Raw genomic sequence first — 23,422 nt, forward strand, 5'->3', positions numbered from 1 at the left:
AGTTGAAGAGGTTCTTCTTACCCCTTCCAAATCCATTCCTCTTCACCTGATTTTCTCCCACTTCTTCAAAAAATATTTTTTATAGAGAGATAGTTGGTATATTGTATTAGTTTCAGGTGTACAATATAATGATGCAATATTTGTAGAAAAGTTATTTATTTCATAATTCAACACTTTTGGTTTCATCTATTTCTCTCTACTCTACTTATAAAGTAGCATATACTCCTCCATTCCTTTTAAAAACTAACCTTGACTTGGTTCTGGTTCTTCTGCCTTATAATTATGATTATTCATCATTCATTTTTTTGGAGCCCAAAAAAATAGTCAGCCACTGTTTCCACTGTTTCCCCATCTATTTGCCATGAAGTGATGGGACCGGATGCCATGATCTTAGTTTTCTGAATGTTGAGCTTTAAGCCAACTTTTTCACTCTCCTCTTTCACTTTCATCAAGAGGCTCTTTAGTTCTTCACTTTCTGCCATAAGGGTGGTGTCATCTGCATATCTGAGGTTACTGAAATTTCTCCCGGCAATCTTGGTTCCAGCTTGTTCTTCCTCCAGCCCAGCGTTTCTCATGATATACTCTGCATATAAGTTAAATAAGCAAGCAATTTTTCCAACACTGAACCAATGTGTAATACTATCATGTATAGAGGAAACCCAGAAATTCTCCTATATCTAGGGACTGTTGGGTAGGTTAGGGGAAGGGCATATATTTCTCCTACTAACCATAGTTCTGACTTGCTACTTTGGATTCTCTGCTTTGCATTCCTTCTACTATGTTCTTGTCTTTTTTTCATTGTTTTTCCACTGGATGCTAATTCCATCATTTCTCAACTCAAGGCTGGGTTGGCAGCTTATTTTACTGAAACTGCTTAAAATTAAATAATAGGTCCGTATTCTCATAGATTCTGCTACCATTCCTTCTTTAGGGGAATTTTCACTTTTGTTTCTGTTCCTCAAGTTCCAGCCTCCCATTTTGTTGCTGAGGAGGGAAGACTGAAAATATATTCAGAGTTTTGGAGAGAGGAAGAGAGAAAGAAATATGTGCTGTTAGTCTTGAAACAAGAGTAATATGTGTAATATTTTACATTACACATATGTATAATATTTTACAAGTTACATATGTGTAATATATTACAAATATGTGTAATATTTTATAGACACCAAAAATTACTTCCTTGTCAGAATTCTTGAAGGTGCCACTCGGGGTTTCTTTTTGCCCCTTCTCATACGGGATGACATCATGAAAGAAACATTCAGTCCCACTTGTCTCACAGCTGCTCTTCTTCTAGCTTATTTTTAGTCTTTTCTCGTGCAAGTGCTATTCTGTCCTAGACACAATATTTAAATCTCCAGATTTCTCATGCATTTGCATTAACTTCTCAGGTATCAACCACTGTCTTCCTGTTTTTCTGGTCCTGTTCCCCTCTACATTTCCATCAGTGTCTTCCACTACTCAGACGGATTCCCCTTTATCACTCTTTCTTAGGTCAAACTTATACTATCTCCCAACAAATTGTTAAGCTGTTAAAGGAAGGGATCCTATGTGCTAGGCTCTATGTCAAGTACTAAAGACACAAAGATGAATGAGTCAAAGCCTTTGTCCTCAAAGAGCTTATGGTCCAACAGAACAGACAGGCACATAAAATGATTTTGATATAATGTGATAAATGTATGCAGAAGGTGCTAAAGGAGCATTTAGTCAGGACTGGGGTTTCCTGGAGAAAACCCTAAGGTTGAACAAGTGTGAGAAGATCATTCAAGTCAGAGAAGCCTACACTGTATCCTCAGGAGTAACAAACACAGCATCATCTCAAATGGGTTGATTCTCAAGAAATACCTGTCAGAACAAAAAACAGAGCAAGTCCTTCTCTCCCTATTCCAACTCTGAGCATTTGCCAACATAGTCTCTTCATACCTTTTTTAAAAAATGTCATCGATCTGAATTTGAAAAACATACTGCCAGACTCAAGCCCTGGTTCTTTCTGTAATACCCCTTTTCCCATGTATCACCTTTGAAATGTAATACCTTGAAACACAGAAAAGAACTGAGTTATGGAAGTCAAGATAGTTCTCTCATTGATCTATACATTTTTCCATCATACTCACTTGAGAGATAATCCAATTCCAAGGCAAAACAGTATCTCTGGTTCTTCTAACTCATGGAAGAAGTTCCAACCTGCCATGTTGTTTTAATAATTTCATAACTTTCATCTGCTTTAATACATTTTACATGGCTTCTTCTATATCTCATTCAAAATGTTTTATAGAACATGGGAAGGTTAAAGTTCATTCAATAATGGAGGGCCTGAAGAAGATTAAACGTGAGTAGAAATTTTTTATTAATAGTTGAGAACCTGATGCTATGCATTTATTTTTATGTGTTTTCTTGGTTATAAAACTAATACATAATATGTATACCTGTTGCTGATTCATGCTGAGGTTTGATAGAAAACAACAAAATTCTGTAAAGCAATTATTCTTCAATTAAAAATAAATAAATTTAAAAAAACTAATACATAGAATAGAAGATTTCTATATTCACAAAATGAAAGAATGAAAAATATTTGAATAATCCTTAATTCTTTCACTAATGATAATCTATAAGCTCACCACCCCAAATTTTTTCCTTATACGTACACAACTTTTGTGCATATAGCTTTAAAGTCTCACTTTTAATGTACTTTCCCATTTTCTTATTAATATTAAAATCTTACCTATTGATGGGTATGTCTAATGGCCTAAAATTTCTTCTTGGATGACTCTGAAATTTAATACATTATCTCAGTACTTTTAATTTGCAGGCCTTTTATCACATTTATGTCTAAAATAATTTTCCCAATGCCACAATACTATGTTCTATAGTTACATTAAAAAGATGAATGGAAAGTTTGAAAATTATACTGTGAAATTGGTCAGTAGAGGCAAGTAAAACTTGTCTTCGCCCTCTTTTCCTCAACACATACACAACCTCAGTCTGTACTTGATTATTAAGTAATTTTAATTTGCTCTCTGCACCAGCATTTTTCAATGACTATGATTTTAAAAAATTGAATTTTCTCTGAAAAACTGATTGTGTTTCAAAAAGAAGGATTGAAAAGTAATTAAGGTACTTTATGTAAGTATCTATAAAATGAATCTTAGAGAAAATAAATTTAAATTCTGGGTACCCACATTTAAACTTTCCAAGTGAGGGCTATTGTATTTTACTATTTGTAAAAGAAAAAAAAGCATCTCTTTGAATAAGTCCACTTTATCTCATCTATTTCTGTTTCTGTAGCTGGTGCCAGAAAACTTTCAGAAATGTCTACTTGGTAGCCTTTAACCGCGCACTGAAACTCATGCTGCTGAATTTAGGGATACTAGAAGCAGTCCTCCATGGCCATGTATAAGATCAGAATTCATTAATAAGCATTTACTGAGTACCCAAGCAACTGTAAAAATGAAAGTTCAAAAATTAAAGAGAGACAAGCAAAGTTCCTGCTTTCAGCAAGGCTCAGTTTTTGAGTACACAGTATATGCTCAATAAGTGCTTATTGACTAATAGAGGTTCTAGTCTCCTGCTTTCAAAGAATTAAACACTCACTAACCCAAGCAGCTGTATCACAGTTATTCTGGAGCTAACCCTCCCAATCCAGGCCACTCAGAAGAAACAGTTATATGAATCGTAAATGAGCCACCCAAATCAGAATCAATTATTTAAAAAAACATTTACAAAGCTGAGACAGCACAATTTTACAGTGGTGTCTGCCTACCTTTCCATCGCTCTTCTTCTTCCTCTTTCACATATTCTTTTTCTCTTTTTAAATTATAAATTTGTGATAACACATTTACGGGAGACTTGGAAAATATACAACAAAGTTACATATAGTTCCACTATATAGTACAGTTATTTTTTAAGTAGATAAATTAAGATTTTTAGTTGGAGTTTCAATATCAAACTTTCAAAAATTAATAGAATGAAAAGACAGAAAAGTAGAAGGATATAGTAGACCTGAAAAACACTATCAACCAATTCAGCATAATTAAGATTTATACAGTTTTCACACAACAACAGGATACAAATTCTTCTCAAGTTCCCATAGACTATAAACCAGGAGACACTGGAACATATCAATGGACATAAAACAAGGTGCAAAAACTTTCCGTTTCTTTTTCCCTATTTTTTTAACTTTTCCATATTTCTATTAATAAATTATTTTTCTTTCACTCATACTTCCCTGATTTTCCTAGTGGTGTTGCATTTTTGTTTTTTCTTTCCCTTCCAGACTCTAGCAAACATACACATTTCACACGCTCACCCTGCTCACTCACTTGCTTTTGTCATTACAAAAGCCCCATTCCACTTGCTGTCACCAAAATATGTTTTATTCTGTGAAGTCTACAGTGCATTAAAGAAAATTTAGACATTTAAAAGTGTATTTCAATATTTTTAGAAATTTCAAACAGTAGTGTCTGTTCCACAAGCTCACCAAATAATATTCAATTTCCCCTTATTAAGTTTTCTGTATGAAAGTGAAAGTGTTAGTCATTCAGTCATGTCCAACTTTGCAACCCCATGGACTGTAGCCTGCCAGGCTCGTGTCTCCATGGAATTACCTAGGCAAGAATACTCAGTAGGTAGCCATTTCCTTTTCCAGGGGATCTTCCTGACCCAGGGATCAAACCCAGGTCTCCTGCACTGCAGGCAGATTCTTTACCATCTGAGCCACCAAGGAAGCCCAAGATTTCTGTACAGATATAGGTACTGAGGAAACAGATTTTATTTCTGAATACTGCATTGACTTTTTTGTGCATTGGAACATGTACTACTATGATTTAATTTTCACCCTCAAATTTCAGATGACTAGACAGTTACTTTTTAGACAAAAACATTTTTCACATTAAAAATCTTTCCTGCTAATTCCTATTTCACCATTGCTATTTTTCTAAGTCATAAAGGTAGATTTCAGTTACCTAGGCACAAACATAAAAATGACATGTCTACATGAACAACTTCAAGATCTGCTAATATTTATGTCATTTGATAATGAACATTCAAAATTCCATTCTGACCTTCAGTGGTGCTTGGGTTGTGGGGTTCTACGTGAGAATTTTTTAAATCACACTTATTAGGAATATAGAGAAACTTTACTATATATTTAGAAAAAAATAGAGTAGAAAAATAAAATCTGCTTCTTGTCAGGAACAGATATCTTCCAAGTCACATTCCCAGTCAGAGTTGTGGTGCTCCATGCAGTACCCAAGAATAGTATAAGATGTCTCTAAGCAAACTAATGTCTAGGCAGGGAGAAGAGCCTGAGAAGAATGAGAGAATGGGGTAGGAGAGAGGGGAGGGGAAAGAAATGATAAGCTTTTCTTAATTCTACAAATTATGTTTTTTGTGGCAACCTACTCCAGTATTCTTGCCTGGGAAATCCCATGGACAGAGGAGCCTCGCAGTCTACAGTCCATGGGGTCGCAGAGTTGGACATGACTGAGTGACCAACACACACACACACACACACATTAGTATTACTATCTCCTCTCCCATAAAGAAAATATATCTTTTTTATGTGTACTCCTTTCTGCATGATACATTACCCTGTACAACCTTCACAGCTTAAAGTTACCACAGAATTTTCCATGTTTCCATAACCTGCCCCTGTCTTTTCTTGGTATTATAACAGTACATTATTGACTTTATCTAGCCAAATTAGACCAAACCTAAGTAACTGAGCCCTTTTTTTCCTGAGAGTTAATCTCCTCACATTAAGAAAACCAAACCGCCCCACATTTTGAGAGGAAAAAGACTTGAATCAGTACTTTTAAGGTATTTAATGGTTATTTTTCTGGCCATGGGATGGAGTACACTGAGGGAAAGAGAGTCTATAGTTAATATTATAACATATTTTGTACCCACGCATTCCACAGAAGTATTCACTAGAAAGAAATATCTCTATCATTAAAAGGTGTATATTTTACTCAAGGGTTCATAACCAAAGCACTAATGAAAATGAAATGCGTAGCAGATCATTTCTCTTGAGTCAAAAACAGGTTTCCAAAGTTACTTCACTTCTTTACATCCTAAGAGATGATAAATGAATAGCCTTGACCTCAATGCTGACTCTATGATGCTTTACAAAAAAACTTTGTTTTTGGAGTTTGATACATTAAAGCAGGAAAGAAAGCAATTTTAATTTAGATGTATATCAGATACAACTGACACTTTCTTCAGCTTCCCTCTCATCTAAGGAAAAATTAATATAAAATTACATCTTCATATTCTACTTTTTGTTCACTTCAGAAATTTGTATAATTTTGACTCTGAATCTTGTCTTTAATCAAAAGGAATGGGGTCTCTACAGAAACTGATGAAAATCACAGATGATACCAAAGGTGAGTGAAACCTGATGGTATCAGGCAAAGGTATTGTAATGATGAAGTTTAATATTCTGACATATTTCTTACTCCATGGTTATTTTCCTTAATTGTTTTGTCAATTACTACCTCTGTCTACTTGTTGACAGGTAACTGAACACCGTTGTTTCCCCAGTTGTTTTTCTGAATTCCTTTGCTGTTTTATTGGGTTGGTCAAAAAGTTCATTTGGGTTTTTCCATTACATCTTAAGGAAAAACCCAAATGACTTTTTGGCCAACCCAACAGTACATGCCACAATGCATCTCATATGATAGTAGGTATTTCATATTGTTTTCTAACGGTTTCAACTCTGATGAACTGTTCTCATCTCTAATTACATTGTAACCTATGTGATGCAATTTACAGTACAGCTATGCAAAGCAGAGATTCCTGACTCTGACACTAAAGAAATTAGTTCAACTCATTGGGCTTTAGTGTCCTTATCTATAAATTGAAAAGAGTAAATTAGATGAATGATCTATCAGTTCTCTTTCAGCTTTAAAATTCCAGGACTAACTTTTGTGGTTGACAGGTCTTCACTATCAAGAGAGTGAGAAAAACAACCCACAGAATAGGAGAAAATATTTGTAAATGATATATCTGATAAAGGTCTAATATCTAAAACATATAAAGAAACCTTGTTAGCTCAACCAGAAAAAGACTAATAACCCAATTTTAATAATGGGCAAAGTAAATTTCTATTTTGATAAATAGAAATTTGTCAAAAGAATATATAAAAATGACTAGTAAGCACATAAAAATATGTTCAACATCATTAGTCTTTAGAGAAATGAAAATCAAAACCATGAGAGACTACTTTACACCCATTAGGATGATTATAATTTTTTAAAAGACAGTAAAAACTGTTGGTAAGAATGTGGAAAAATTGGAATCCTCATGCATTGCTGATGGGAATGTAAAATGGTGCAGCTACTGTGGAAAACAGTTTTGCAGCCCCCAAAATGTGAAACCATATGACCAAGCAATTCCATTCTTAGCAATATGCCAAAGAGAACTGAAAACATATGTCCAAATATCCATCGAATCATGAATGGATAAGCAAAATGTGGCATACGCATAAATGGAATGTTAATCAGCCATAAACAGGAATGAAGTACTGATACATGCCACAGTATACATGCACTTTGAAAGCATTATACTAAGAAAAGAAGACAGACTCAAAAGCCTACACATTTCATAATGCTACTTATATATAGGTAAATGTCCAAAATAGGTCAATCTATGCAGTCAAAAGACAGATTAGTAGTTGCCAGGAGACAATCACTGTGGGAGGAGAGAATGGAGAGTGGTTGTTAGTGGGTACAGGGTTTCTTTATGGCTGATGGAACTGCTCTGGAATTAGATAGTGGTAATGGTTGCACGGTTCACGTATTGCTGAAGCCTGGCTTGGAGAATTTGAGCATTACTTTACTAGCGTGTGAGATGAGTGCAATATGCGGTTATTTGAGCATTCTTTGGCATTGCCTTTCTTTGGGATTGGAATGAAAACTGACCTTTTCCAGCCCTGTGGCCACTGCTGAGTTTTCCAAATTTGCTGGCATATTGAGTGCAGCACTTTCACAGCATCATCTTTCAGGATTTGAAACAGCTCAACTGGAACTCCATCACCTCCACTAGCTTTGTTTGTAGTGATGCTTTCTAAGGCCCACTTGACTTCACATTCCAGGATGTCTGGCTCTAGGTGAGTGGTCACACCATTGTGATTTTCTGGGTCGCGAAGATCTTTTTTGTACAGTTCTGTGTATTCTTGCCACCTCTTCTGAATATCTCCTGCTTCTGTTAGGTCCATACCATTTCTGTCCTTTATCGATCCCATCTTTCATGAAATGTTCCCTTGGTATCTCTAATTTTCTTGAAGAGATCTCTAGTCTTTCCCAGTCTGTTGTTTTCATCTATTTCTTTGCATTGATCACTGAGGAAGGCTTTCTTATATCTCCTTGCTATTCTTCAGAACTCTGCATTCAAATGGAATATCTTTCCATTTCTCCTTTGCTTTTTGCTTCTCTTCTTTTCACAGCTATTTGTAAGTCCTCCTCAGACAATCATTTTGCCTTTTTGCATTCCTTTTCCATGGGGATGGTCTTGATCCCTGTCTCCTGTACAATGTCAAGAACCTCCGTCCATAGTTCATCAGGCACTCTGTCTATCAGATCTAGTCCCTTAAATCTATTTCTCACTTCCACTGTATAGTCATAAGGGATTTGATTTAGGTCATACCTGAATGGTCTAGTGGTTTTCCCTACTTTCTTCAATTTCAGTCTGAATTTGGCAATAAGGAATCATGATCTGAGCCACAGGCGACAGCAATACATGAACTGTGAACTTCCAGATGTTCAAGCTGGTTTTAGAAAAGGCAGAGGAACCAGAGATAAAATTGCCAACATCTGCTGGATCATCAAAAAAGCAAGAGAGTTCCAGAAAAACATCTATTTCTGCTTTATTGACTATGCCAAAGCCTTTGACTATGTGGATCACAATAAACTGTGGAATATTCTGAAAGAGATGGGAATACTAGACCACCTGACCTGCCTCTTGAGAAGCCTGTATGCAGGTCAGGAAGCAACAGTTAGAACTGGACATGGAACAACAGACTGGTTCCAAATAGGAATAGGAGAACATCAAGGCTGTATATTGTAACCCTGCTTATTTAACTGAAATGCAGAGTACATCATGAGAAATGCTGGGCTGGAAGATGCACAAGCTGGAATCATGATTGCTGGGAGAAATATCAATAACCTCAGATACGCAGATGACACCACCCTTATGGCTGAAAGTGAAGAGGAACTAAAAAGCCTCTTGATGAAAGTGAAAGAGGAGAGTGAAAAAGTTGGCTTACAGCTCAACATTCAGAAAACTAAGATCATGGCATCTGGTCCCATCACTTCATGGCAAATAGATGGGGAAACAGTGGAAACAGTGTCAGACTTTATTTTGGGGGGCTCCAAAATCACTGCAGATGGTGATTACAGCCATGAAATTAAAAGACGCTTACTCCTTGGAAGGAAAGTTATGACCAACCTAGATAGCATATTAAAAAGCAGAAACATTACTTTGCCAACAAAGGTCCATCTAGTCAAAGCTATGGTTTTTCCAGTGGTCATGTATGGATGTGAGAGTTGGACTGTGAAGAAAGCTGAGTGCCGGAATTCGGTCTTTGGGATTGAGCCGCCCCATCTCCTCCCTCCATACTCTGCAATAAACGCTGTCCTTTCCCCTCACACAACCTGGAGACAGTAAGTCGACTTTGCTGTGGGACCGGCGAGCGGATCCAAGTTTGATTCGGAGGAGTCTATATTCAGGACGAAGTAATCCCAGGAAAGGAAGAACAGCAGATCAAGATGTGTAGCTCTGTGGCTGCCAAGTTGTGGTTCTTGACAGATCGTCGAATCAGGGAAGACTATCCCCAAAAAGAGATCTTACGAGCGTTAAAGGCCAAATGTTGTGAGGAGGAACTGGACTTTAGGGCTGTGGTGATGGATGAGTTGGTGCTAACAGTTGAACAAGGAAACCTGGGTCTGCGTATCAATGGAGAACTAATCACTGCCTACCCGCAGGTGGTGGTAGTGAGAGTACCAACCCCTTGGGTGCAGAGTGACAGTGACATCACTGTTCTGCGCCACCTGGAGAAGATGGGATGCAGGCTGATGAACCGACCTCAAGCCATCCTGAACTGTGTTAATAAGTTCTGGACGTTTCAAGAGTTGGCAGGTCATGGTGTTCCTCTGCCAGATACTTTTTCTTATGGTGGTCATGAAAATTTTGCTAAAATGATTGATGAAGCAGAAGTACTGGAGTTCCCAATGGTAGTGAAGAATACACGGGGTCATAGAGGCAAAGCGGTTTTCTTGGCTCGAGATAAGCACCATTTGGCTGATCTAAGTCATCTTATTCGCCATGAAGCTCCATACCTGTTCCAGAAGTATGTTAAAGAGTCTCATGGAAGGGATGTACGTGTCATTGTTGTGGGAGGCCGTGTGGTTGGCACCATGTTACGCTGTTCTACAGATGGGAGGATGCAGAGCAACTGCTCACTAGGTGGTGTTGGAATGATGTGCTCATTGAGTGAACAAGGGAAGCAGCTAGCTATCCAGGTGTCTAATATCCTAGGAATGGATGTGTGCGGCATTGACCTGTTGATGAAAGATGACGGCTCCTTCTGTGTCTGCGAGGCCAATGCAAATGTAGGTTTCATCGCCTTTGATAAGGCTTGTAATCTAGATGTAGCTGGTATCATTGCGGACTATGCCGCCTCCCTTCTGCCCTCTGGCCGGCTCACCCAGCGTATGTCCCTGCTCTCCGTGGTGTCCACGGCCAGTGAGACTAGTGAGCCGGAGTTGGGTCCCCCAGCCAACACTGCTGTCGACAACATGAGCGCAAGTTCCAGCTCTGTTGACAGCGACCCTGAAACCACCGAGCGAGAGCTGCTCACCAAGCTCCCAGGGGGCCTATTCAACATGAACCAACTGCTAGCCAATGAAATCAAACTCCTGGTGGAGTGATTCCACCGGTAAATAATTAACCAACAAAACCCTTGTAAAACTTTATTTTTCTTCTTTCCTTTTTTTCTTTCTTTTTTCTTTCTTTTTTAAACCAACTTGCAATGCTGTTCATGAAAAATGCTCAGGAAGATGAGAAAATTGAGTAGGAGTAGTTAGGAGGGAAGAAATGGGAGATAGACATGATCTCTGCTATTAAGATGTTACTTTTATTTACAAATGCTACAGATAGAGAGGCAGAAGAGGTGAGAGAGAAAAATGTCAGACTCTTTTAAGTTACTCAGCAATGTTTAGGCTCTCAGGCCATGAAGATCATAATTTTTCTGATGGTCCCTTTTGTTTTTGTACAGTTGGTACAAATTTCACAGGAGTGTAATTTCATATTGTGTTTTAATGGATGAGGTAAACATTCACCTAAATTATAATTTTTCATTTTTTAAAAATCTGAAAATTCAGCCTATACACTATTAACTAGTAGCTTTATCTTCATATTTATGAAATCCTGAGGGACTCTCTTAGCGACTTTTTTCAACCCTGAAATGGGTGGGAGGGCAACGTGAGTGTGACCCAATAAAAATTTCCTTTAATGACAAAATTGGCATGTTTGCATGATAAAAGGGAAATGAACAGTATTGCAATGTCTGGCACACAAAATAACATTTACTCCATTGTAGATAAAATTGCACTAGTTAAAAATATGTGCATTGACTTGTATTTGTTAGTGTTTTAGCCTTTTTTGAAAGACATATGCTCTGTTAATGTTGTATTTTTTTTTAATACATGCTAGTCTTAACATTCCCTGATCTATGCCTGCATCTTTAACAATGGCCAAAGTGAAGAAAATGCTACCTTTTTTGTTAACAAGACACTGACTTGAAAAAAAAAAAAAAAAGAAAGCTGAGTGCCGAAAAATTGATGCTTTTGAACTGTGGTGTTGGAGAAGACTCTTGAGAGTCCCTTGGACTGCAAGGAGATCCAGCCAGTCTATCCTAAGGACATCAGTCCTGGGTGTCATTGGAAGGACTGATGCTAAAGCTGAAACTCCAATACTTTCGCCACCTCATGCGAAGAATTGACTCATTGGAAAAGACCCTGATGCTGGGAGAGGTCGGGGGCAGGAGGAGAAGGGGACGACAGAAGATGAGATGGCTGGATGACATCACCAACTCAATAGACATGAGTTTGAGTAAACTCCAGGAGTTGGTGATGGACAGGGAGGCCTGGCGTGCTGCGATTCATGGGGTTGCAAAGATTCAGACATGACTGAGTGACTGGACTGAACTGAACTGAACTGAATGGTTGCACAACTTTGTAAATATACTAAAACCCACAAAATTGTACACTTTCAAAAGTGTGAATTTTATGGTATGTGAATTATAGTTTACTTTCTTTTGTAATTCCAGAACTGACCCCAAAACACATTTGCTAAAAAACAAAACAAAACAAAACCCACAAGTACTCAAAATCCATGCCTGTTTGCTTGTCAGGCTCCGTAAGTAGAAATAATAAACAATAGGCTGGCCCCAAACATAAGTCCTAACTCCAAAGCATCTTCCATCTATACTGTGCCTCAAGCTGTGGAGCCCAGCTTGTGTCCTAGGACCATCAACCCTACAGATAAATAGCATACCAGTCCTCCAGTTTTAAACTATGGAAGATACACCCATCAGTAAATTAAGCAAAATCAGCCCTTCATCCCATTTGGTTCTAAATAGATGACTATTGATGTAACTAAATTATAATACACGTCTACTCCCCAGAATGGTTCAGTTCCTTATGTATTCCGCCCTACTAATTTCAATGATTACTGTCACCACTATTCACTCACAGATTATAGAAACCTGAATTTGGATGAAACTGTTCCGCTTCCCTGTCAGCTACTTTAGGATAGGCATGCCATCTCTTTTTTTGTTTTTTGAGGTATGGGTGGTTTACAATATTATATTAGTTTCAAGTGCACAACATAGTTAATCAAAATTTTATAGATTATACTCCATTTATAGTTATTATGAAGTATTGGCTATATTCCCTGTATTGTACAATGTATCCTTATTTATTTTATACATAGTAGTTTGTAAATCTTAATCCCCTACCCAGACATCCCATTTTATAAGTCTTTTTATTCTCTGTACCTGCAGTTAGCAGGTGTCTGCTAAAGCGATGAAGGGATGTGTGTATCCATTCACGTAACATCAGTAAGAGTCTAGCATGTGCCAAGTATTAGTCCAGGTGCTTGGGACAAAGCTCACTGCTCTTGTGGATCTTACTTTCTAGTGAAGAGATATACACAGTAAACAAATAATAGTATGACCGAGATTACAGAGAAAATAAAGCAAAGAAAATGAGTATACGAGATACTGTAAAAGGAGGAAGGTAATCAAGAAAGACCTCACTAATAAAGAGCATTTAAGCAAAAAGCTAAGGAGATTGGGGGGCAGAAATCTGGAGCAAGAGCACCCATGCAGAAGGAAGAGCAAATGCAAAAATGCTCATGCAACAGCATGCTCGGAATACCTGAGAAAGAGCAAAGAGGCCATTGTGGCTGGAACAGAGTGAGCAAGGGAATGTAGGAGGAGATGAGGTCTCGAAGGGAATGGGACCACCACATTCAGCCACATAGGCTATGCACTGTACAGTTCCAGGATTGTGCAGTGAGATGTCCCTTGTTGGGGGAAAGGGGTGATACAGGTGTGGGCAGTAGCCCTGAAGGCTATTGTAAAGGTTCCATTTTTGTTAATACCCTGAGTAACACAGGAAACTGAGAACTTGAACAGAGACATCACATGATCTGACTTAGTTTTTAAAAGATCGTCCTGGTTCCTGTGTGTAGAACAAACTTGGCAGGGGTGGATGCAGCAAGAGCAGAAGCAGGGAGACCAGTTAGGAGGTTGTTGCAGTAATCCAGAGCAGGAAGTAGAGGTTGGGGAGGTAAGAGTGTTATAGTGATGAAAGCAGGGTCTTGAAGAGAGATGTGAACACCAGAGTGTCACAAGAACATTATTTATGACAACTGAAAGATGGAAGCAACCCAAATGTCCATCAACAGATAAATTAAAAGTGTGATATATATAATGGAAGTATGCATGCATGCTAAGTCTCTTCAGTCATGTCCAACTCTTTGCAACCCTATGGACTGTAGCCCGCCAGGCTCCTCTGTCCATGAGATTCTCCAGGCAGGAATACTGGAGTGGGTTGCCATGTCCTCCTCCAGGGGATCTTCCCAGCCAAAGGATCAAATCTGAGTCTCTTACGTCTCCTGCACTGGAGGTGGTTTCTTTTCCACTAGCACTGCCTGGGAAGCCCCATAATGAAATATTATTCATCCTTAAAAGGAAGGAAGTTCTGATACATTGTACAACACAGATGTACCTTGAGGATATTATGCTAAGTGAAATAAGCCAGTCACAAATACTGTATGATTCCACTTATGAGATTTCTAGAGTAGTCAAATTCATAGAAACAGAAAGTACAATGGTGGTCATTATCTTCATTTTAAATCTTTGTAGCCCCTAATATAGTAGGCTCTAGTTAAATATTTGTTTAATTTATAAATTGAACCTTGTCTTTCTTTCCCTCTGTATGCCTAACCAGAATGAAAGGCAATGTACCAAGTTTGAAAAGACTAGGGAAAAGTCAAATTATGCACATAATAAATGACTCCCCCAGAGCAGGAAAAGAAAATCTCTAGAATTGCAGCCAACAAGTGAAGCCTGAAACAACTTGAGGGGCTCAAGCTAAGCCTTTGCCAGAGGTATCTGTGCTTAGCCATTGTGAAAACTAGGGAAACTTCCAACTTCTCTGCTTAGATTATTTAAATGCCAAGACCTGTCGGATCTTGAATACTGAAGTTAAAACAATTATAATACTTTCTTTAATTGCTCTTTTAAAATCACTCTTTTCAATAATACCATAGACTACAAATCTATGAGAGTTTGATTTTGTCCTTCTTTCTGGATATAAACAATTAATGAATTGGTTCTTAATCAGAATTCAACCAAAGCAATTGGTTAAAATTTTTTACTTGAACAACTTTCAATTCACCAGTGTTTAGTGTGAAAATATGTTAATACAGAATTAAAAACAACAACAACAACAACTCCCCTTTCCCTGAAATCCCACCAGTGTCAAAATATTCTGACTCTGTTATATATCCACACATACCCTATGGGTGCTGAATGAACCACATTGAATTGAAATCACAGTTACTCTAAAGCTGGAAGGAGCTTGTGGGTCATTCTCACCTGAGCCTGAGCCTGAGAAGTGAATGAGGTCACAGTTGTGTGATGGAACAAACCCTTTATTGGATTCTTGATCTGATTGAAGCCCAGAAGTTATAAGTAGCACCACTTAGAAGTAGGTAAATATCCAAATTTTATAGGAATCTATGAGGAGTCCTTTTTTTTAAAGTCATCATCTCAGTGAGAGATTGAAGGTAGTTTTTTAAAGTAATGGCTATTTTGAGCCATGAGGATGATTTCACAGCACCTTTCAACTGCCTAAATTGTCAAGCCTCTCCAGAGTTCCCAGCTCTGTGGTAGGTTTCTAGATTTTTGAGCACATGTAGTTGAGTTATTTAGAAACAACAGTTTTCCAGATAATGAGATAAAAACTTCAGAAAATTGAACTCTAACCAAACATTAGAGACTTTTTCTTCATGGTTTAATAATATATGATAGTCTACTATTGCTAAGTCAGGACTCTATATTAAAAAGAGAAAAAGATCAACAATAAAAGGGGGAAACCCTACCAGCCCAGCTTCTGGTCCACAGGTCCTGATTTTTAAGCTATGCAGAAGTAGAGAGGAAGGACTAGGAAGGCCATAGTGGTTGAGAGTCCATTCAGGAGGGTCTAGGGTAGCAAAACAGTATTATATCCCACACCTGTTCTTACTTTTAATAAAGACCAGTGGGTTCATAAGAACTGATTGGGCAGGGCTGGACCAAAAGGAACCTCTGGGAAAAGCTACTTACTACCAGGTAGCTATCCAAAACACAAACAATTAACAAATTGCAAATACTATAACATCTTGAGATGAAAAATAAAATTTGTCTTTAAATAATTTTTTCTAAATATTTCCAGGATGCTTTACCACTCATTTTTATATAGGATCAGAATAATACTAATATTTTCAGGGGGCTTCCCTAATAGCACAGATGGTAAAGAATCCATCTGCAATACAGGAGACCCCGGTTTGATTCCTGGGTCAGGAAGATCCACTGGAGAAGGGATAGGCTACCCACTCCAGTATTCTTGGGCTTCCCTTGTGGCTCAGCTGGTAAAGAATCCATCTGCCATGTGGAAGACCTGGGTTCAATCCCTGGGTTGGGAAGATCCCCTGGAGAAGGGAATGGCTACCCACTCCAGTATTCTGGCCTAGAGAATTCCATGGACTGTATAGTCCATGGGGCCACAAAGAGTCGGACACGACTGAACGACCTTCACTTCACTATGAAGGAGGAGCAATGGCAAGAAATTTTGCTTAGAGATTTTGGGATACTAAAGAGGCCTGTCCACATGGCCTTCCAACTCCCAACATGCACATATCTCTAACTTGCATTTGCACATATTATCATTCTTTGAGGCCCAGGACTTCAAACTCCAGGTCCTGAGCTGGGAAAGTTGTACAAGTATATAAAGAAATTAATCTGTGATTTGATCCTTAATGGTATCTTCTGAATTCCAGACAGAGTTACTGGCCACATGGCAGTTTCTGAAACTAAAGCAAAATTTAAACTGAATCCTTTAACAAAAGTACCCAGCTTCCAAAGTAGGAGGTAAGTTATGAATTAAGATGATCTATATATTAAGATAAAGAATTATTAAGGTGGTGAATATATTAGATACATAAAGGCTATAATGAAACAAGTGAGAAACCTCCTCAGGGATCCATTCTGTGATAAAGTTAATTATAAAACAAAACATCTGAATTGAAGATAAATATTTTTTATGAAAAGAAATATATATACATACATATATGTGTGTATATATATCCTTTTGACTAGAGAAGGAAAGAGGGAGAATCCCTTAGTGGTACAGTGGTTAGGACTCAGTGCTCTCACTGCTGAGGGCCCCGGTTTGATCTCTGGTCAGCGAACTGAGATCCCACAAGTTGTGTGGTTCAGCAAAAAAGAAAAAAAGAGAAGAGAGTTCTCCCAAACAAGAGGCTATTTTTGTGTGCCGGGACAGAATACTCCAGAGGGCTAGAGGTTGTCAGTTACACATTAAGACATATTAAGTATCAGTTTAAAGGAGAATGAATTTAGAGGATAATAAACTCCTAAGCGTCTGAATACAGAAAATGAGTATGTAGCTCAAAAATGGCCAGTAAAATGGAATCTGGTAAATTAACTCTGACTAACCTTGGGCTAAAGTTGGGATGGGGACTTCCCTGATGGTCCACTGGTTAAGACTCCAAGGGGGTTCAATCTCTGATCAGGGAACTAAGATCCCAAATGCCAAGTGGTTCAAAATATAAAAAATAAAGTGAAATTTTAAAAATAAAATTGGGAAGGGAGGTTTGCCTGTGACATTAACAATAGCTTTTTCTCAATCTGATAACTACAAATTCCAATAAACAGTAACCACTAATGACTGAAAGTAAAAGCCCGGTGCAAATTTTATCAGATCATAAGTCGAGAAGCCTCTCTCCTCTCTCACAGTTATCCATTTTCCTTGTCACTTTTAGAGTATTTCTCCTAATGTCCTTAACCGTGCCTTTGCTACAGGAATGTATTACTAACTTTCTTTATTGGGACACGGGTAAGACAACCTTGTGTGTGTGTATGCATGCACACATGCACACACACACACACACGCTCATTTGCGAACAACTCTTTGTGACTCCATGAACTGTAGTCTGGCTGTCCATGGAATTCTCCAGGCAAGAATACTGGAGTAGGTTGCCATTTCCTTCTCCAGGTTATCTTCCCAACCCAGGGATTGAACCCGAGTCTCTTGAATCTCCTGCACTGGCAGTCAGGTTCTTTACCAGCTGAACCACCAGGGAAGCCCCCAGGACCTTAGAGCAGCCAGATTCCTTGATCTCATTGTTCCTTTACCCTTCATTACAAACTGCCTTTTGAAGTGGTGACTTCCTTGTAACTGAAAGTAGTCAAGCAAAGATTAGATAATATCACATGTAGAGGGAATTCCTACATGAGATGAGAAGCTATACTGGGTTCATTCCAAATCTAAAGTTTTTTGAACCTTTGAAACACTGTAAAATAAAATAATTTTTTGAGTAAAAAAAAAACCCATTTCTCATCTTTGATCCAAGATAAGGTTTGGAATTCTGCCAAGAGTATGTTTTTTTTTTTTAATGTAACTAATAAAGACTTCATAGAACTATTCAACTTCAGCTTCTTCAGTGTTACTGGTCGGGGCATAGACTTGGATTACCATGATAATGAATGGTTTGCCTTGGAAATGAACAGAGATCATTCTGTCGTTTTTGAGATTGCATCCAAGTACTGCATTTCGGACTCTTGTTGACTCTGATGGGTACTCCATTTCTTCTAAGGGATTCCTGCCCACAGTAGTAGATATAATGGTCTATACATCATTTGGCCTTGGAGTACAGAATGAAGCAGGGCAAAGGCTAATAGAGTTTTGCGAAGAGAACGCAATGGTCATAGCAAACACCCTCTCCCAACAGCACAAGAGAAGACTCTACACATGGGCATCACCAGATGGTCAACACCGAAATCAGATTGATTATATTCTTTGCAGCCAAAGATGGAGAAGCTCTATACAGTCAGCAAAAACAAGACCGGGAGTTGACTCAGATCATGAACTTATTGCCAAATTCAGACTGAACTTGAAGAAAGTAGGGAAAACCACTAGAGCATTGAGGTATGACCTAAATCAAATCCCTTATGACTATGCAGTGGAAGTGAGAAATAGATTTAAGGGACTAGATCTGATAGACAGAGTGCCTGATGAACTATGGACAGAGGTTCATGACATTGTACAGGAGACAGGAATCAAGACCATCCCCAAGAAAAAAAAAATGCAAAAAATCAAAATGGCTGTCTGAGGAGGACTTACAAATAGCTGTGAAAAGAAGAGAAGTAAAAAGCAAAGGAGAAAAGGAAAGATATTCCCATTTGAATGCAGAGTTCCGAAGAATAGCAAGGAGATATAAGAAAGCTTTCCTCAGTGATCAATGCAAAGAAATAGAGGAAAACAACAGAATAGGAAGGACTAGAGATCTCGTCAAGAAAATTAGAGATACCAAGGAAACATTTCATGAAAGATGGGATCGATAAAGGACAGAAATGGTATGGACCTAACAGAAGCAGAAGATATTAAGAAGAGGTGGCAAGAATACACAGAAGAACTGTACAAAAAAGATCTTCACGACCCAGATAATCACAATGGTGTGATCACTCACCTAGAGCCAGACATCCTGGAATGTGAAGTCAAGTGGGCCTTACGAAGTATCACTACAAACAAAGCTAGTGGAGGTGATGGAATTCCAGTAGAGCTCTTTCAAATCCTGAAAGATGATGCTGTGAAAGTGCTGCACTCAATATGCCAGCAAATTTGGAAAACTCAGCAGTGGCCACAGGACTGGAAAAGGTCAGTTTTCATTCCAATCCCAAAGAAAGGCAATCCCAAAGAATGCTGAAACTACTGCACAATTGCACTCATCTCACACACTAGTAAAAGTAATGCTCAAAATTTTCCAAGTCAGGCTTCAGCAATACGTGAACTGTGAACTTCCAAATGTTCAAGCTTGTTTTAGAAAAGGCAGAGGAACCAGAGATCAAATTGCCAACATCCGCTGGATCATCAAAAAAGCAAGATAGTTGCAGAAAAACATCTATTTCTGCTTTATCAACTATGCCAAAGCCTTTGACTGTGTGAAGTGAAGTGAAGTTGCTCAGTCGTGTCTGACTCTTTGTAACCCCATGGATTGTAGCCTACCAGGCTCCTCCATCCATGGGATTCTCCAGGTAAGAATACTGGAGTGGGTTGCCATTTCCTTCTCCAGGGGATCTTCCCGACCCAGGGATTGAACCTGGGTCTCCTGCATTGGAGGCAGACGCTTTAACCTCTGAGCCACCAGGGAAGCCCAAAATCTGGTGGTGGTGGTTTAGATGCTAAGTTGTGTCCAACTCTTGCGGTCCCATGGACTGTAGCCTGCCAGGCTCCTCTGTCCATGGGATTCTTCAGGCAAGAATACTGGAATGGGTTGCCATTTCCTTCTCCAGAGGATCTTCCTGATCCAGGAATCGAACCCGGGTCTCCTATATTGCAGGCAGATGATTTACCAACTGAGCTATGAGGGAAGCCCTCTTGACTGTGTGGATCACAATAAACTGTGGAATATTCTGAAAGAGATGGGAATACGAGACCACCCGACCTGCCGCTTGAGAAACCTATATGCAGGTCAGGAAGCAACAGTTAGAACTGGACATGGAACAACAGACTGGTTACAAATAGGAAAAGGAGTACATCAAGGTGGTATATTGTCACCCTGCTTATTTCACTTATATGCAGAGTACATCATGAGAAACACTGGGCTGGAAGAAGCACAAGCTGGAATCAAGATTGCTGGGAGAAATATCAATAACCTCAGATATGCAGATGACACCACCCTTATAGCAGAAAGTGAAGAGGAACTAAAGAGCCTCTTGCTGAAGGTAAAAGAGGAGAGTGAAAAAGTTGGCTTAAAGCTCAACATTCAGAAAACTAAGATCATGGCATCTGGTCCCATCACTTCATGGCAAACAGAGGGGGAAACAGTGGAAACAGTGGCTGACTTTATTTTTTTAGGCTCCAAAATCACTGCAGATGGTGACTGCAGCCATGAAATTAAAAGATGCTTACTCCTTGGAAGGAAAGTTATGACCAACCTAGATAGCATATTAAAAAGCAGAGACATTACTTTATCAACAAAGGTCCATCTAGTCAAAGCTATGGTTTTTCCAGTGGTCATGTATGGATGTGAGAGTTGGACTATAAAGAAAGCTGAGTGCTGAAGAATTAATGCTTTTGAACTGTGGTGTTGGAGAAGACTCTTGAGAGTCCCTTGGACTGCAAGGAGATCCAACCAGTCCATCCTAAAGGAGATCAGTCCTGGATGTTCATTGTAAGGATTGATGTTGAAGCTGAAACTCCAATATTTTGGCCACTGATGTGAAGAGCTGACTCATTTGAAAAGACCCTGATGTTGGGAAAGATTGAAGGCAGAAGGAGAAGGGGACAACAGAGGATGAGATGGTTGGATGGCATCACTGACTCAATGGACATGAGTTTGGGTAAACTCCAGGAGTTGGTGATGGACAGGGAGGCCTGGCGTGCTGCGGTTCATGGGGTTGCTAAGAGTCGGGCATGACTGAGAAACTGAACTGAACTGAATTAAATAAAGACATGAGATGATTCCGTTAAGGAGGGCCTGACAACCTACTCCAGTGTTCTTGCCTGGAAAATTTCAAGGACAGAGGAGCCTGGTGGCCCCCAATCCATGGGGTCACAAAGAGTCAGACACAACTGAGTGATGGAGCATAATAAGACTTGCATTGCCTGGCCTTCTACTTTCCTCTTGCTTCTTGAGATCTTCATATTTCTCCATCTACTGCATCATTTATATCATGTGAAAATAATCTATTTATATTTAGAATTATAAACAATGAATATAAAATAACCTGAGTAAAGGTATCAAGTCAGTAATAAAAAGCAAACACCAGAAGAAATCAATGTTAGCAAAAGCTGAGAAAATAATACTAATTAGATCAAATTCCATGTCAGAAATGTTTGAGATTGGTGCATTTTGAGACCTTATCAACTTCTTTTTTCCCAGGTCCCTCTTTGAAAATGATCTGATGAATATACTAGATACTGTATAGGATACTAAATTCATAAACCATCATTTTTTAATCTAACTTCCATGTTTGTATTTCTTCTAGTTTTACTTTTTAAATTTATTATTGTAAAAGCACAAAAATGAAGAGATTACGTATTTCTTAAAACCTTTAATTCTACTAGTATCAAAACTAAATGTTGGGAGGGGATATATGTATACTTATGGTAGATTCACATAGTTGTTCAGCAGAGACTAACATAATGTTGTAAAGCAATTATCCTCCAATTAAAAATATATTTTTAAAAAATACAAAAAAAAATTTTTAAACCAGATGTATTTTAAATAAAATATATACATAAAATTATTATAAATTTATTATTAAATGACCATAATATTAGTAATCCAATTTTGCATAATACATTTCTATGTTCCTAAAATAATAATACATCACTGCAGATATTTATAAAATATCCCTAAAGTATTAATCTTCTCCTTTTTTTCAGATCTTATTTTCTGAGGAAACAACAGGTCATCCAGGGTTCCAAACTTTTCATAACTGTTCTCTCTTGATGAGAGACGTTAATAGATAGATCCAGTTGGCATGAGACACTGAGCAGCAGGGGGAGGTGGGAGATTGGCAGAAATCAACCTACTGCTATCTCCCCATGTGCTGGTAAAAATACAGTTTGGCAAAGTTGTAAAATAAACATGAAGGCAAAAGTTTTGCTATAAGTATATTCATCATAAATAAGATTATTTAAACATTAAAAATTTGAAACAACTTCTATTTCTAACAATAGGAATCATGTAAGGCTTATATTCTTCAGCACTGGAGTCAAATAAACCTGGATTTTAATCCCAGGGCTTCCATTTATTATCTTTCTGACTCAGGACAAGTTATTTAATCCCTCTGAGCCTCAGTTTCCTCTTGTAAAATGGAAGAAATCAAAAATTTTAAGGGGTTAGGGTGATGGGCAAATTTAGGACAGAAGAGGACCTCCATGGCCAGTATCACTGCCCATCCTGTAGCTATTGGCAATTGACAGTAACAGGGCCCTTAGGTAGTATGACTTGATATATTTTGATACTTACAGGCACTCCAGTCAGCAAAAACTGATGAATGAAACTAATATTTGCTGGTTTCAATACACATCTCTTTTCTCAGGGATAAAGATTTACCAGGACTTCTGCCATGTCAATTACAGCACAAAGAAAGGAAGTTGAGCCCTTCACAAATGCGAGGTAATGAGAACCATGCTCTAATTAGTATGAATCAACTAATTAGTATAAACATCTAATTAGTATAAACAACTGTGAAACAAGTTGTTTCATAGGGGTATATATGAGCAATTCTAAAACTATTGTACATCTATACATAGGTTGAATATGTAAGTGACTGAATGGTAGACTGTGGGATCCAAGTTTCTCTCTGTTGGAGTGAGAGGTTTCAGATAAACAAGGGGAGAAGGCTAAAGTGAAACAGTGGAACTGGATTAGACTTAGATGTCAGTATAAACTCATGTTTAGCTTAATATGGATGCAGATGGATAGATCAAGAAATAGAGATATGTGTATGTACATGGGTTAGTATATGTGCGTATACTTGCTAGCTCTGTTTGCTGAGAAGGCAGAAGCACTGACATCCTCGAAGCCACAAGCATACCTAGCACCCAGATCTTGATTTCCAGTGTCA

At 38.3% G+C, this 23,422-nt stretch overlaps 2 protein-coding genes and 1 non-coding gene across 3 annotated transcripts in view; 2 read left to right on the plus strand and 1 right to left on the minus strand.

Moving 5' to 3' along the window:
* Positions 1-23,422, plus strand: part of EFCAB3 (EF-hand calcium binding domain 3) — a 146,244-nt gene that overhangs the window by 99,108 nt on the left and 23,714 nt on the right. Inside the window, exons 35-38 of the mRNA XM_043904952.1 lie at positions 2,273-2,326; positions 6,333-6,380; positions 16,603-16,693; positions 22,895-22,971. Of these exons, the coding sequence (XP_043760887.1) occupies positions 2,273-2,326; positions 6,333-6,380; positions 16,603-16,693; positions 22,895-22,971 (270 nt within the window). The remainder of the gene's footprint in view (positions 1-2,272; positions 2,327-6,332; positions 6,381-16,602; positions 16,694-22,894; positions 22,972-23,422) is intronic.
* Positions 9,711-11,617, plus strand: LOC122695265 (beta-citrylglutamate synthase B). Its single transcript, XM_043904951.1, has one exon. The coding sequence runs from the start codon at positions 9,762-9,764 to the stop codon at positions 10,920-10,922; it is 1,161 nt and encodes a 386-aa protein (XP_043760886.1). The 5' UTR covers positions 9,711-9,761; the 3' UTR covers positions 10,923-11,617.
* Positions 19,921-19,992, minus strand: TRNAW-CCA. The gene has a single exon. It is a non-coding gene; the product is annotated as a tRNA-Trp (tRNA).

Source organism: Cervus elaphus, chromosome 5 (assembly GCF_910594005.1).
Source record: "Cervus elaphus chromosome 5, mCerEla1.1, whole genome shotgun sequence".
NCBI lineage: Eukaryota > Metazoa > Chordata > Mammalia > Artiodactyla > Cervidae > Cervus > Cervus elaphus.

Excerpts from the sequence above, each read along its gene's own strand:
- LOC122695265 (XM_043904951.1), top strand. The coding sequence starts at position 9,762 with ATGTGTAGCTCTGTGGCTGCCAAGTTGTGGTTCTTGACAGATCGTCGA.